The sequence below is a fragment of the Miniopterus schreibersii genome, assembly GCF_964146895.1.
Source record: "Miniopterus schreibersii genome assembly, chromosome: 3".
Lineage (NCBI taxonomy): Eukaryota > Metazoa > Chordata > Mammalia > Chiroptera > Miniopteridae > Miniopterus > Miniopterus schreibersii.
Window position 1 is genome coordinate 85906524 of NC_138103.1, and position 17162 is coordinate 85923685.

A 17162-nucleotide genomic window follows, 5' to 3' on the forward strand; every position below is an offset into this window, starting at 1 on the left:
GTTGCTTTGTCAGATTTGTATCCCTAGTGTCTCTACCAAATAATCTGCCTTCCTGCCCTAGGTGGCAAGATTCTGAGAGGTGGAGACCAGCTTTATAGGATTGACCTCCACTCTCAGTGCCTCACGCAGGGCTGTGCTCCTGCATTATCAGATTAAAACAATGTTTGGAGTAAGAATGTTTAATAGGCTCACTTCCTAGATCTGCCCCTAAATGGTGGCTAATTTTTCCTTCTTTCATGACTTCCTGATTCACTCACAGTTCTGCAAATTGCCACATCCTTCACTCATCAGTGACAATTTTTTAACCGGGAAAATATTGCAAGTGTTGGTAGAATTTGCTATGTGAAAATCACAATGCTACCTGTAAACACTCACTATTCTATTAACAATTCAAAGATTAGAAAGTAGAATGTAAAGCATTTGATTTCATATGCTTTAAAATCTGATTACTTCAAATGACCCACATGCCCAACTCATGTTTCTAAGGAAAGCGCGACCGCCTGCCTCTTCATCTATTCTGTCACTGCAATTAAATGTGCCCCTTACTTCCATTAGGGGGATAAAAAAGTGGGAAATCTCCAGGTTCCACTAGTTAGTAGCCTGATCCTGGGGAGTCAATAGCCTCATTTTTCTTTCCCTCTTTTCATTTAAAAAATACCTATCTAGTGAAAGAGAAACACTTCTCGCCGCTGGTGAATGTATTTCCCCAGGACTTCATTAAACCCAGTAATGGGATCGGTGTTTAAATGATTAAATAAGCATATAAGCTTTTGCAAAAAGAAAATCTAATTAAGACGGTGCTCATAGAAATCAAGACACAAATAATTAACTGAAATAGTTTGGATAGGTCTATGAGAGGTTTATGCAAATGTGAGGCAGTATTATCACCACACGCCCAATGATGCAATGTTGGGTGAATTTTAGGGTTCTAAGTGTGCAGGATGCTCTGTCTTCGTAACATCTACTGGAGTAAGGCTATTTTACTGTGCTATCTTTATCTTTTTATAAGCTCTCTCTACTGTTTCAGAAGTTAGAAAACAAGCCATAATTCCTAGAATTTGCTTTCCTGTTGATAGGTTATTTCCTCCCAGGGGAAAAAAAAAAGTCATGTCAAGTTTGCCAGCCAGCATGAGGCACGAGGTCCGGTGCAGAGCATCGTGGCCGCCCGTCTGAGCTGCTCCGTTCACAGGCACTTTGGCGCCTGGCCACACACATCTAAACTCTCCCCCGCTCGTAGCATGTCTGAAAAATTACACAGGGAGCACAAAGTTTGATAAAAATATATTTAAAACAAGCAAGAAAAAAATAGTTTTGGACTCAAGGATAACTTTCATCATTCTTTTAGCCAAGTAGAGTTAAATTATATGTATAATGATTTCAAGTATCAACTTATAAAATGTGTGATAAATCAGAAAGCAAACAACAAGAGGACTTTTTTTTTTTCAGAAAAATGTATTTGCAATTCAAATGTTCATATAAAAAGCATAAACTTTAAAAAGTTCATAGATGTGTTTTTAGAAGTGTTATGGTTTTGCCATTCATTGCAATTACATTCCTAAATGTGCAGGGTGGTCCCCACTGCGCCATCAGATACTCTTGTCACACTGAAGTCACTCTCATCACAACTTCTCCTGAGCTGTTATCTTCTGACAGATCTTCGTGGGGCCTCATTCGGTTGAACAGGTGTAATAATACGTAGCCACACTGAAACCTAGGGGAGGTTAGCTGCGTGGGGTGGACTAAGTTCCTGTTCCGCAGCGCCGTCAACGGCAACCATAAAGTCCTGCTTGTAGAAGACTCTCCCCGACTACTTTCTTCGATGTCTGTGGCTTTGTCATAATTTAATACATCCCAGTGTAAGTTAACAGCTCGCCAGCGCTTAAACACTCTGTAAACTGCTGCTCCTTCATGGACAATGAGACCTAAAATTCAAGAAAACAATCAATTTCAAAAGACTAGTCATAATCAAAAGTTGGGAGTGTTATTTTGTACGCAATTAAGGAATTAAAGAAATAGTCAAATCTCTGTTACTCATCCTCTTTAAAAATATGGTATTCTGACTACTCAAATATTTTGGCTAATGGCAAACAACTAAGCATATTACATGGGAACAATCAATACTCAAAGATTAAGAATCCACTTCCATGCAGAGAGCATAGGTTTGCGGATATAATTTACTTGCTTCGTTATAGCTCAGAACATACCGTGGGCATTTCATTGCCTTGGGAGGAACATTAGGTTCGTTTGTTCATTCAGCATGTATTTAACATGTATTTCTTGAGCCAAACAATGTATATGGGCTTGGTCCCAGCTGGCAACTTAATTTTGGGAAAGAGACAGATATTAAGGTCAATGCCAGCTTCCCAGTTCCTATAACAACGCCTGACACACAAGGAGGTGTGATACAACTTCTTGTTATCTTTACTCTCCACACAATTCAACAAGAATTTAGTAAGCACCTATGTGAAAGCTTTATGTATATTGTCTCACTTGGTTCTCTCCACAGCCTTATGAAATAATTACGAGCATGTCCTCCATTTCACAACAAGAACACCAAGGCCCAGGCATGGTAGGGAACTTGCTCAAGAGACAGCGAGTAGCAGCGGAGCAGCAGTTCAGGCCCAGGGAAGCCGGTTCCAGGGTCCTTGCTCTTCGCTGCTGCACAGTGAACTGGATGATTTACCATTTCTGAGACGGAGTCCCGGGAAAATAAACTAGGTGGTACAAGAACCTCAGAGGCCACAAACTAGCATTCAGTGAGTCAGATACGGTGCCCTGCCACATGGCTTCATGGCTTCCGTCCGTCCAAGGTCCCGCCACAGCATGCAGTCAAGAGCTTCGCAATGTGTGGCCCCCTCACCAAAAGGGGTCCTGGTGGGGCCGGGTGTCCTTCAGACAGAAAAGTGAGGAGGCGCTCTCCTCTTTCAGGTGGCTGAAATGCCATCGAAAGCCGGTGGAGGGGCCAAGGAGCTCTCTTTTTAGATGGAATATGGCACGTAAGTAGAATGCATCTGGTGACAACCATTTTTTAACAGTAAATTTGAAAATGGGTAGACCCCACCTCCCCAGCACTTAAAATCTTGAGTATATGTCCTCAAGAAAGTCTCATAAATATGAACAAGGAAGCATGTTCGAAATGTTTATTTACATATTTTTTTGTATTTCAGGAGGGGAAAAATCACCACAATCTCAATGTCAGTCCTTAGAAGAACAGACAGCTTGTGGTCTGTGGATCCAAAGGACTTCCACAATGGGAAAGAAGGAAACAGCCACAGGCACTAATAGGGACACACCTTCAAACAGCAGTGGAAATCTCAAAGCCACATGAAAAAAAATGAAAGTTTCAGAAATAAGTGATTAAAGAAGTCACATACATTTTATGGCACAGATATATACGGTGAATAAAAGTGTAAAAACCTCCATGAGAATCACAGCCTTTAAATTCACAGCAGTGGGGAGGGAAAGTGAAGTGAGATCAGGGAGAGGCTTCACAAGGCTTCCAACTGCATCTCTAATGTCGAACTTGTTTAAGCTGGGTGCTGGGGGTATGGATGTTCCACATGTTATTCTGTATATTTCTTGTGTGACTGAATAATTCATAATTTCAAAAATCACAGAAAATGTGGAAAATTGAGCTAAGATGGACTGAGGAGTAGACAGGTGAAATAGGAGAGACAGTAAGGAGGTTACCCACATAAATGTGAGGAGCAGAGCAGTAGCAGTAAGGAGAACACAGAGGGACAAAGTAGTAAGCTCATCGGAGGAAAAATGAACAGGAACTGTAATCCAAAGGGGGGAAATCAGAGCCCCATGTTTTTAAAGCTGGAGGAAGAGAGAATTGAAAGAATGAGTTCAGTGAGTAAGGGTTTTAAATATCTTTTTGTTGGGAGATTATTTCATGATTTGTTTTCAGCTAAAGCAATGCCAGATAGGTGACAGAGAACCCAGCCCATGGAAAACCACACGTACCTAACAGCAGAATTTAAGTTTTACATCACTCCCTTGCCAGATCAATTTTGGATACATGTGACATAACAGCATTCCAAAGATATTATCATAGGTCACTAAAAGTGGGTATGGTCTAATAAATAAGAATGTCTTCAACCCAGCTATTATCCACCAAAACAATGAGAAAACTAAATCTCTGTTAATCACAGCAATTTCAAATCATTGTTATGATCAACTTCTTTTTCCTAAGGAACAACTGGAGTTGACCCAACTGATCAGATGATTTTGGGAAACAGCTAGAATGAGAAGCCAAGACTACCAGATTTTAATGGATGGTTCTATTATTAGCTCTCTGAAAGTTCTGTGGCCAATGATTTAACTTTTCTGGTTCCATTTTTCCTCCTTAAAATGCAATTGGAATATCTAATCTACACACTCAGCAGAACAGTATGAAGATAAATTGGAATTCATCAACTATAAAGCACTCAGATGGTTTCCTCAGAGATGGTTACTATATAAATACAAGATATTATTATTAATTTTTAAAAAATCAATAGTGAATCTATGTGGTGAGGATCATTCATTCAAACTAATCACAGAACCATTACAGCTTTCGGCAGGTTCAGTGAGGATAAGTACTGTATGCGGGGACAGCTTTACCAGGGAAAACCACTCATTTTACAGAATCCTACTCTTTTTTCTTTATTGATTTCCTCTGAAAGGCCAAAAATCAGATCATTTGCTAGAGCTTAAAGTCACTTTCTGGGCATACACTCCTGGTAGCCCTTTTCTGAATACATAAATCTACCCAGTATGCAGAAATAAATCCCACAGGTCTTTATAGAATATTTTGAACCAAATTTAAAGAGAGAGATCTACTGGAAGTTTGCATGAAGACACAGCCCTCTTAAATTCCCAGCTCCATGTGCTGCTTCTTAATTGCATTTCAAGTTATGAATCGCTTAGATTGTGTGTTTTTTGTTTGTTCGTTTGTTTTTAATCTTCACCCGAGGATATTTTTCCATTGCTTTCAGAGAGAGTGGAAGGGAGAGAGAGAGAGAAACACCAGTGTGAAAGAGACACATCGACTGGATACCTCCCGCACGTGCCCCGCCTGGGGCGGGGGACTGAGCCTGCAGCCAAGGTCTGTGCACTTGGCTGGAATCGAACCTGGGACTTTTCAGTCCACAGGCCGACACTCTAACCACTGAGCCAAACCGGTTAGGGTTAGATGGTTTTATTCCCCAGGAGCAGTCAGAATTACTCCTTGCCCTCTAGAAGCTTAAATTTTACTAAAGTATGAGGAAGCCCATCTCACCCCCAAGGTTGTCCACTGTAATGTGGATTTTCCTCTTTCTTATTTATATATCCTGGAGCTGTAGCCAATGCTTTCTGTCCTTGTGGTTATGAGAAGACATGACTACTGTGATCTTTGAAATCCAGGAGTAAGCACTCATTCATGTGTTAGAAAAACCAGCCACTAAAAATCATACTGCCATCCCTTACAACTGTTGCTCGGTCCCCTCTGGTTTCATAACGGGGGAGCTCTCTTCCTCCAGTACCTGTCACTCTCTGAGTAATTCAAGTTAAGCCTTAACAAGAATTTATCACCTTGACATTTTAGGTCACACTGAGAACAGTCTTAAATTTACTTTTTCATCTGAGTCACCAAACCTGAAGGGAAAATCAATACTTTCTATAAAATGTAAGTATTAAATATTTTAGGACACTTGTTACATTATTAATGGCATGGATATCAACAAGGTATGATTCACGGGAATTTGGGGTTTTAAGAGTTGAGCTCTGTGTGGTTGGTTTTTATCACTTTCTTGCCAGTAACATTTAATTGGAACACCCCCTTGTCAATGTGCAAAAGAACACTTTTGTTAGGGAATAACCTTTTAAAACAAAGCAGGGCTAAATAGTTTCTGGTTTCACTGAAATAAAAGCAAAGTGTTTATGTAGGTAAAATATATCCCAAATTTGGAAGTCATGTGTTAGCTGAAATTCTGATATGGCAGTTGAAAATGAGCTAATTATCCAAAGAAATGATGGGGCAGACTATCAGGTACACATGTTCACACACCTGTGCATGCACATGCATACACACACACACACCATATGTCTATCTTTATTTTAACATAGGACACATGGTGCGTTATAATTAACAGAGACTTCCAAAGTTTTTGATTAAGTACAAATTTTTATATTAACAACCAAAGCACTGGTCAAACCATTTTATTTCTTGTGTTACCAGTCTCTGCTTTTGTCCAAATAAGCTTGGTTATTTTCATAATTTAAAAGCCAAATTGTTATCAAAAGCATATTTTGAGATCCAAGCACTGTGCTACATGCTTTACATGCATGATTTTCATTTCATTTTGATGGCAACTTTACAAATAGAAACTACAATTGAACAATTTCACGGTTGAGGAAACTAAGACCTACCGAGGCTGAACTTGTCCAATGTCATGAATCAGAGCTGAAATTAAAGCTCAAGTTCGTCTATAAGCAAACCTTGAGTACTATAGTCCTACTCATGCTAAATGTCCAACATGAGGCAGTCTCTCCTAGTCATAAAATGGTCACCAACTAAAAGAGGTGCTGCTATCAACTAAATGTATGTATCTCCCTAAAATTCACGTTGAAGCCCTAATCGACAATGAGGGTTATATGTCATAAGGGAAGGGACCTCATGATGGGATTAATGCCCGTATCAAAAGTGGAAGAAACACGAGTTTTCTCTGTGTTGTGTGCATACACCAAGAAAAGGCCATGTGAGGACATACTGGGAAGACAGTCACCTGTAAATCAAGATGAGAGCCCTCACCAAACACTGAATATGCCAGCACCTTGACCCTAGGCTTCCTAGTCTCTAGAACTGTAAGAAATAAATGTTTGTTGTTTAAGCCACCCAGTGCATGGTATTTTATTTTAGTAGCTCAAACAAGCTAAAACAGCCCTCATAGATAAACTATATAATACTCATTTAAATTATGAGTAAACCAAGTTCTGAAGACTGTGGTTTGGGCAAAGTTACACAATTAGTTGCCATTTTTAACATCCTGTGTGGCACTGCTACTGTTATATCTCTAGGACTGCCAATGAAACAGCCCCTCTCTTCCCTCCTCTCCCACATGAGAGCAAAGGGGTGGGGGAGCTTTATTTGAAGGCAACACTGTAAGAGCTGAGAGCTTCATCTGGTGAGCTGCACTCACCCTGAGCCTTCCCAAGAAGTGCAAGGCCCTGATGAGACCACAGAGAAGCACAGGCTTAAGCCCTGCGTACTGTTCAATCAAAACAATCTTTCAGAAAGCTAAAGAGCTAGCACCTCACAGCGGATATTTGGCCAGAAAAGGCTCTTGATTGTAAAAATATCCAAGATTTTTAGATTAAATGTTACTACTCTCCCTTGCCAAGATTACTCCTTCTCTCCCTTTCTCTCTGACATTTGCACATAACTAACTCTATCAATATAACTCAGTGTCATTCTAAGAAGCCAATGTGCACCAAAAGAATGGTGACTTTGGGTCCTATTTGATTCTCTTTAAACACAGTTTAGATTTTAGAGTCAGTCTCATAAAGTGGCCCTGCTTTTGACATCTTAATTTTCATCCCTACATGGCATGTTTACACAAAAGAGGGTTAACTAAATGAGATTTGGTCTAAGATACCTTTTGCGGCAATCATCTTTGCTAGAATATAATAAAGTGCATGAATTCCCCTGGCACATTTTCCCAGCCTACCCCAAATTTAAATGCCCAACAGTCATGGAAACTTAGATGTGAGTGTAGAGGTGATCACTTTAAAAGTCACTCCTCCATTGTTGAATCTTGTCAACATGAATCTTGAAATAATCATGTCATTGTTGCTATGCATACTGAATGTTTTCTGTTGGACTAAACTATGGATGGAGCTTACAGAAAAAAACAAAAACAAAAAAAAGCAATGCAAAAATATAAAACTTAGAGAGCTAAAGACTGAAAGTAATACCTATGTCATCACAGAAGTCACTAAGTTCACAAAAAACAAAGCTACAGCAAACTGACAACTTAAAAGGCAGGTCTCTGGGAACTACAATGTCCTGATAACATACAGGAATTTTTGTGAATACATATTTCTAATGTTGCCCATATCTGAACAATTAATGTAAAGCAAATCCCACATAAAATACACTTACATCTATAAAAGATGGGTTGATTTTTCTATTGTTGAATATAAATTTTAGATATACATTCACAGAACCAAGTTGAGAATGGCAGACTGGTCTTGAGAGCTCAAAGCTTACAGTCTCAACACTCAAACCATAAGTAACAAAATCTGCACACATAAAAAACATAAGGAAAACACATTATTCAGAAACTTTCCATGACATGAAAATCTCTGGCACTAGAGGCTGGCTAATTTCCAAATATTGATGATCTAACCCACCCCACCCCCAAAATAGATCACGGTGCACATGAAGGAATGATTATTGAAGAGTGAAGACCCTACATGACTGTTTCTCGAGAGCACACAAAGGAAAATTCATGGGTCATTGTCCTATGACACTGCCACTCTCTCTGTTCTCCTCTCTGCTCAGTGAAATCTGCAGTCATCAGCCTGATGCAAAGAGCACGTTTGTGCTGCATCTTTAATGCTGGTAACATCACCGACTGGGAACAGAACAAGATGGCAAAGCCAAATTCCAATAAGGAGCACAATCTTTTACTAACCGGCAGTGAGAGAAGCACGCCCTCTTCTGAAAGGTCCTGACATAGGATGGAGTTGCTTCTTGGCCTGCCATCCTTATTTCAGTTAATAACCATTCCCCAAGTCCAATCAGCTGAAACCTGGGAATCACCTAGATTCCTCTGTCCTCTCGCACTAAATCCTGCTAATTCCATCTTTTTAGCAAACCTGAGACAAAAGCACAGGTCAGAGAATTCCCTGAAAGGAGCATTCTCTTACATTTGCACAATGAGGTATTAAACATGCTCCAAGATCCAGACGCTCTCATTTTTTCTCTGACTTACTCAAAATTAATCACTCCCCTCTACCTTCTACCGCTCCACACAAGAAATACCTGCACTGTTTTACTTATTACCTATATTGGAACAATGTGTTTATATGCCCGTGACCTTCATCAGCTGTGTGCTCCCTGAGGACAGGGACCCTGTGCCTTCTTCAATGTCTGATACACAGTAGGCGTAGGGTTCCTGTAGGAATTCAATAAATCTCTACTCAGTGAGAGGAAATGAGAGACTAGCCACTCCTGGAACTTACAGGACGACAAGAATTGACTTAAGTTGTGACTGCTATTAAAACAAAGGGAGATCTCAAGTATTATTCCATGAAGTGTTAGAGTAATATTGTGATGTCAGAGACAAACAGATGGACACTCCAAGACTAGAGATGAAGGCGCCACTGGGAGGAGGTGATGATGTTGATAATGTGTTGTGTGTATGTGTGTGTGACAGAACAAAGTTGCACACGCACTCACACACATGTATGTGCATGCCTGCATACCAAGGGAGGCCACAAAACTGTCGTCTCCTGACCTCTCAACTGCTCTCCATGATCACAGATGGTGTGTCCCCTGACTGTTGGATGTCCTTGGCTTCCTAGACCCACACACTTCAGGTCCATGTAGATGACCCAGCCACAACCTGGTGTGCCTAACCCTTGACCTCTGCTGTTCCTCCTTCACTCTAGCCCAGAACTTGCCCTTCTAGAAACCATTCCAACTACAAGCTCTGAAACCACCACCCATTGCACTGCTGACTACCACCACCTCCAATGCCTCTCACTTTATTTCAGTGTATCCTGTCCCACCTCCTGAAGACTTTGAGCCCCTGGATTGCGTAGTCTCTCTCCTCGCTCAGCCAGCTTCTCTCTGGCTGTGGTTCCTTCCCAGGAGCTGAGAAACACATCCTGTAATCACTGTCCCACAACTGGAGGCTGAAGGCAAGGTTGATCCTGCCGCTGTCTTCCAGCAACTCTGCATACAAAACTCCATCGTAGCCGGGTCTCGCCATTTCACCACTCTGCACCTACACTTCACCCTGACTGGGTTAAAAAGCATAGCCCCACAGCCCTGTGGACTGGGGCCACCCCTGCTCTCGCCTCGGGAGGGCACTCAACCATGCCCAGTGGCATCTCTTGGCTTAGCTTCCTCTCCCAAAGCCCTTGCGGCTCCCCTCAGGCTCCTTTCCCCACACTGAGCCTTCTCTGTCTCAGCAGATGGCCAAACTCCCTACTTGACTGAGAAACGAGGTATTTTGCAAGGAGTCCCTTCCGTTTATTCTCCTGGGACAGCAAATGCAGCCATCTCTAGCTGTGCCACTGTCTCCTCTCGCCTGCCTGCCTCAGGGGCACCAGGTCCCTCCTGTGCAAGGCAAACCAAAGCCTTCCCTTGTAATGCTGGGTTCGTCTCTGTGTTCTCAGGGACACCAAGCTGTCCCTTCCCATCTGCGTCTTCAATTTTCTGATTTCTTCTGGGTCTTTCTTCTCAGCATTTCCCCATGCCTAACTCTACCATTAAAACATGGAACTTTTCTCAAATCCACACCCCCTCTCGATTCTGCCCTCCTTCAGCTGAGACTCGTGACATATTCTGAGCTCTCTCCCGCCTGTCCCAGCCGCTCAGCCTGCTGCAACCCTGTGTCCGTCCACCCAGCCGCCACACTGACAAGCCCAGCGAACGCACTGAGGCTGTCTCACCTGCTCTCCACGCGGCGTCTGGCGCTCCCGGCCGCGGGCCCTCCTCCCTGAAGTTCCTGCTCACCCCGCCTGACCCCCCTTTCCTCACGGGTCACGCTCCTCTCTGTCTTCTCGAGTCTCTCTGTGTTTCTCAAACTGCCGCTCATCTCACCCGAATCACTTTCCCTTGCCGACACACTGGTTTTGGCCGCCAGAGATAAATCTCTAGCTCAAATTTCTATCCTGAGCTCCAGACTCCTAAATGCAACTGCCTACTGGCCATATCCACTGAGACTCTCCAGAAAAGAAAGTGTTCAAAGGAACTTATCTTTCTGTCCTATGGATCAGCCTCTATGAATCACATCTGATGGCCCCTCTCCCTTACTCCGCCAACTCCACCCTACCACCACTGAATTGATCACCATGTCTCCTAACTGGCCTCTTTTAATAGTCTAATAGTCTAGCAGCTGCCCACCCCCAGTCTTAATGCAGGCCTAATCACGATATTATAATATCTTTTTTACCTTCTCCAATGTGGCCACCTCACCCCTCCCCCTTCCACATCCCCTGGCTATCAAGGCCTTTTCTTCAATATCAAGCTGATCAGTGGGTGCAACAGACCACCCTCAGGGTCCCTGAGCTTTCACAGCTTGGTTCCCCGACTCCAAAGCTCCACCACAGGGGCCCTCGAGCTGATCAGGACTTATTCGCTCACTGCAACTCGCCAACAAGGGTCTTTAGTTCTTACCACACCAAATCACATAATTTCTTAAAAATATTACGTTTTCACGTGTTGACAAGTCCAGACAGTTGCCTCTCTCTGACCCCCTTGCTGATCTTTAAAAGTTAGCTCAAGACTTCTTCTTCCCCATAGACTGCTGACTCTTAGTTAACCGTCCCCATATTTACCTCCTGGAACTTTCCATGTTGTAATTGAATTGCTTATTTCCCTGACTCTCTCTCTCTCCAGCAGCTGGAGAACAGGAGGCATGTTATTTTCCAGGGCTAGACAAATCATTTCTGCAAAGGGCCAGATAGAAAATATTTTAGGTACGTGACATTATGGTCTCTCAAAGGTTGCAATTACTCACTGACAACATAAGAATGGATATGTCTGTATTCCAGTAAAACTTTATTTATGGGCACTAAAATTTATATTTAATATAACTCTCATGTGTCACAAAATAATATTTTTCTTTTGATGTTTTTCAACCATTTCAGTATGTAATTCTTAGATCATGAGCTGTACAAGAACATCCCTGTGCTATTTATATCTCTATTCTGTACCCCAGAATTTTGACACCATAAATAGTCAATAGATGACTGACACCTCTTTGGCTAAACTGCCCCCAATTGAGAGAGATGGCTCAAAGAGTCACACTATGTCCTGTGGAGGAAATGGAAATCAACAGTAACAATGTATTTTGTCAGCTGCTCTACCAGTTATGCTGATATTTCTCTAAAAGAACTTGAACTTTACAAGGTCAAATGAAAGGAAAGGTGTTGGGTTGGGTTTTCTCCCCGGAGGAGACTTGAAGAGTTAATTAGCTTTGAGAGACCATGAAGGGCAAGTAGCAAAACAAGTTCCCTTCTATTTTATTTCCTGGGTTTTAAAGGCAGCAATATCACTAAAAATTAACTATGATGATAATATTTAGAGAAATTGGTAAAGATCACTATGACTAAGGTATACAAAAGCCTATAATTTGTACCTCCAGAGTAAAGAGATAATAACAGCCTACTTCTCAAAACATGTAAAGGATAAAAATTTGTTTCCTAAGAATTTTGAATTACAAAGGGTCACTCTGCCTCTCCCTCCAAAGGGCCTGACCAGGATGTGCTCAGAAATTAGAAATATAAAGGACCCGAGGCTGGGGCTGGTGCTGGACAGCAGACTCCTGCTTGCGTTGCATCAGAATCTTTCTGTAAGTGAAGTTGTGGCATTTCCTGCGGCAAGAAGCACACTAAGATATTCTGAAATTGGGAAATAATGATCTGTGCTTGTAAAGGAATTCTACTCTAAGAAATCATTCCAAACAAGCTAGTAGATCATGCGACTCTGGTAACAGTCAGGGCTGTGGGGGTGACAGACCCCACCAGCATAGCCAACCTCACAACTCAGTCCCAGCCTGGGAGGAACTTTAAAGGGAAACCCAGAAGGGCTCTGGGCCATAGTGGAAGAAGGTTTCTGTCCACCCTGCACTAACTAGCAGTTGTGAAAAGGTCTCCTAAGTAGCCAAATTGTAGCACTGAATGGATGTACGTTTCTGATCAAATTATAGATCAGGAAATGGAAGCATTTCCTGGAACAGAAGTGGCTAGTAGCCTTCTTACGTCAAGATGAAAATAATGACAGAAAGATTCAACAAGGAAACACTGGGCAAATCAACTTTCCTAGTTATTTTACCAAATAGTGTTTGAGTTTGTTTATTTTTCACATGCCTATGATTCATGCAGACTTATCTACATTAGTGCTTCCCATGACACTCATGAGACAAGGGCAACACCTTCTGCAATACACCTTCTTGCACTGGAATGCAAAGTGCCAACCTCCCACTTACACAGCTTTCTGCTCCCCTCTCTGTGGCTGAATGCTGACCTGTTGATATTCAAAGCTGTTTTCCTGAGTGATCTCAGTGCTCAGATCCCAGACTTGGTGGTGGTGGTGGTTGTTGAGGTGGGAGGGTGTGGAGTGTGATGGAAGGTTGGATCTGGGCTTCCAACGTTTTGTGATTTTAAAAAATCTACTGTACACAGATTTGAAGTATTAGAACTAAACTTGCTGACAATTTTGAATGGGGTGGGGCAGGTGTGGGGGTGATGGGAGCTGACAGCTATTGTCTCTACTCCCCCGCAGGGAAAGTATTTTCAATGTAGAGATGGCTCGTGTCCAATCATTACACTGGATTCTGTGGTCCCAGCTGTCCTTAAGGAAGGCGAGGAAAGGGCTTACTCTATCAGACATCCTCAAACACCTCTGTGCAGGGCAGAGGCTGAGCAGGCCCTAAAAATTGTGGTCAACATGCATATTCTCTTGGTAATTTTACAATTTCACTTGGAATGATTTGATAATTTTATATTTATCTATAAATATTTTGCAGCTTAAAAAATGCTATCTCTCTACAACGACCCAAGGGTTGTATATTTTGCAGACCTTGCCGACCATTGCTCTTTCAAGCACATTCATCTACGTGGTTGACAACCCTGTGTGGCTACGCAGGAACTGGAGGCTCTTCTGTGCTCTCCAGCCAACTCATTTTTTTTTTTTTCTGCTTTAAATTACAGCATTTCAACTCCAATGCTAATCTCTTTTGAACTCTTTCAGTAAATGTGTTTTTTATCTAAAATACTTTAGGAAATATTGTCAATTTCTGAATCATGCTGAATGAGAAGTGCCAGAGACTATGGAAAATTTTGAACAGGAGAGAATCTAAAAGTCATTTATACTTTGCTTGGAATGCATTAGAATTTTTTTTCCTTAGTTGATTTACTTTCTTAATTATGCTTTGCTTAAGCTAACTGCTTTATACTTGTTGAAAGTGAGCCACAGGAAGGAAGATGACCCCAAAACACCATTTTAGGATGAAGCAACCCTGGCATTAAATAGACAAGACGACTGGTCACCCTCAATGGCAAGAACTCATTTGTGGTAACAGAGACTTTGATTATCCTAAAATTATTTGTGAAACTTCTTTACCTTTCCTCTTGTACTGTCAAAGAATCAGAAAATGTACGTTTTAAGTTTCATGTCAATGAAATGTTAAATAAGGTGTTTCTTTTAGCTGCTTTGCCGGGAGAGAAAAAAATAGCAAAGTGAAGCAATATCAAAAGCAAGAGAGAAATATTACCTTGGCTTTTAAAAACGTAAACATATGCCTGATAATCACCAGTCTAGAAACTGTAGGAATATGTTGTGTTTATTTATTGCTCTGAAGTTCTATAATGAAATGTGAGTAAAAGTTACCAACTGGGAACTCTAAATAGTTTTCCTGTGTGTACAGGCTTTCAAGTTGCTTTAGCTAGATATATTACCAACCACAAAAAACAGATTTTCAAAAGGGCTATAACAATAGTAATAAAATTTACATGAATTTTTAAAAAATTATTTAGATTCAAAATACAACTTTATTTTGGAGAGTATGGCCTTTCCACAGAGGAGCATTTTTTCCATATTGACTAGATTTGGTGCAGTAAGGAGAAGATATTTTGATGTGATACTCATTCTGGTATATCTTGGGTTATTTTTTTAAACTACCTAATCTCTGCAGCATTCTCTTGAAAGAGCGTAAACAATCATATTATACTTTATTTCAATTATTTTAAGAGAGCCCTGAGAAATAGTTTTGGTTCCTGATGGGAAAACTGTGTGTGTGTGTGTGTGTGTGTGTGTGTGTGTGTGTGTGTCCTCTGTTCTGCATGCTCATGCTTTGATTTGAGAAATAGAAAAACACAGAAAACAAGCAATAACAAAATCAGTACTTTAGCCACAGAGCCAAGTGACAGAGAGAAGCAATTTTTCTTAAAGCAATTTCAGGAAGCACTTTCTACATGGAAGAAAAAAAAAGACAGATTGAAGAGTAAAATCCCCTCAGTGTTAACAGTATAATAGAAGAAACTGGCCCAAAGCTCCTAAGGGTGCGGGGGAGGGCAGGGTTTGCGAGAGGCGGTGATCCTTGATTTCAATCACCCCTGCCGGATTTCATTTTTCAGAAAGAATAAGTGGCCTGTTTACACCACAGATCATCAGTCTATGTCCCTGCACATCACATCCCTGGCATCCCGAAAGACACCAGGCAGGACGAGCTGCATATCGGCATGACCCAGTGTGGCCACTCTGATTTTCTTAGATAAAATTGCCCCACAGACTTAAACAGTTATAGAATGGACGTTAAGAAAGCCACTCTAATGGTGTGAAGTATAGGCCCAACTCCCAATTGCAGTGTCAAAAAGTGATAGCCATGCTGGTCAAGGTGTGGGAAAACTGGAACTCTCGTATTCTGGGGGTGGGGGGCGGTATAAATTGGTAAAGCCTTTTTAGGGTACAAAGTGTTAACGTGCTTATTCCTCAAACCAGACTTCCCACTCCTTGGAATCTGGCCTACAGAAATGCACAAAAGGATGTCCTTTGCAGCATGGCTCCTACTGGCAAAAATATCCAGCAAAGGAAGAAAATTTAAGTAAATCATGTACATCTGTTCTAATGCGAAAAGAGCTCGAGGTCTTATTGTTGAATGAACATGACTATTTGTTCAATGATATGAATAGTTTTACTCCTGCTTATATGAAAAATAAAATACATAAATGTCTCGGTGCCCACATGCATGTTAACCTAATGAAAAAGATCTGGAGGATATGCAACACAGTGTCGGGAGGGGATGTTTCTTCAAATGGACTGACATAATCGAGCAGGTGAGTAAAATGGTCTGTTTTAAACTTTCTGTATTTCACAATTATAAATACAAAGGTGTTTTTTAATTTGAATATGCATATATTTGCATGGATAATTAAGAAAAAATTTTAAAAGAACAAAAGTAATCCAAGTTTTTAAATTTTGTAACCATAATTAATTAGTTCCTTCCCTTAGTATCTCAGGGAAGATCAAAACATTTTCCAGACATGGACTTGGCACCACTTTATAGTGTTAATGAGATTAGGTATAAGCACTGCTATCTCTATTTTGGGAACCCTGATAACATAAAGGGGTTTTAGTTTTAGTTTGTTACTTCTACAAGAAACTGAACTCACCTCTATTCTATGAGACACTAAATGGCTTTGTAACTGCCCTCCCTTTTCAGAGGCAAGTGAATCAAATGACTCCCTGTCTTTATGGCCATCTCTTAGTCTTTGAGTCATTAATAAACATATTCCTCTTGGGGCCCAAACTTGCTTTGAATCAGAAGACCAATAGAAGTGAGAGCCTTCTATTTTCTCAATGTGCAAAGTACAAAGTTAAGAAGCAGATGCTGTACCCAGTGCCATCTGCCAGCATTTCCTCTTCATTTCTGAGTTCGCTAACCTTCCTTTGTCCACTGTCCAAATCTTCTTCGGAGGGAGCCTACATGAGTCTACTTTGGTTATTACTTCTCCCTAGATTACTACCCCTGGGCTACAACATCTGGGTGTTTTAAATCCTTTATATTAGTTTCCCTGGTGCACAACGATAGTCTAAATGCCATCTATTTAAATATTTAAAAGAGCTCTCCAAATATAATATAAAACTTTCTCTCTTTATACCTCCATTTCCATAAGGCACGCCTCCCTCTTATGGCTCTCCGTCTGCTTCTTGACCACTATCCTCTCACCTTTAGCCCCTTCCTTCTCTCAATCCTCTGGGACTCATTTTCACTTTATTTACCTCTCACGGAACAGTGTCTTCATCATTTAGGAAACATGACCTATTTATATAGACTTGGTGAAACTTGTTAATCAAATCCTTATGCATTTACCATTCCATCATCCAGACTTCTGTCCAATATGGTAGCCGCTAGCTACATGTGGCTATTTACGTTAAACTTAAATTAATTTAAATAACA

The 17162-nt window shown here is 41.1% G+C and overlaps 1 protein-coding gene across 1 annotated transcript in view; it reads right to left on the minus strand.

Moving 5' to 3' along the window:
- Positions 1-1443: 1443 nt before the first annotated feature.
- Positions 1444-17162, minus strand: part of MARCHF11 (membrane associated ring-CH-type finger 11) — a gene marked incomplete at its 5' end in the record, with an annotated part of 79676 nt that continues 63957 nt past the window's right edge. The window contains one exon of the mRNA XM_081132348.1: positions 1444-1922. Coding sequence (XP_080988474.1) covers positions 1600-1922 — 323 coding nt within the window. The 3' untranslated portion in view covers positions 1444-1599. The remainder of the gene's footprint in view (positions 1923-17162) is intronic.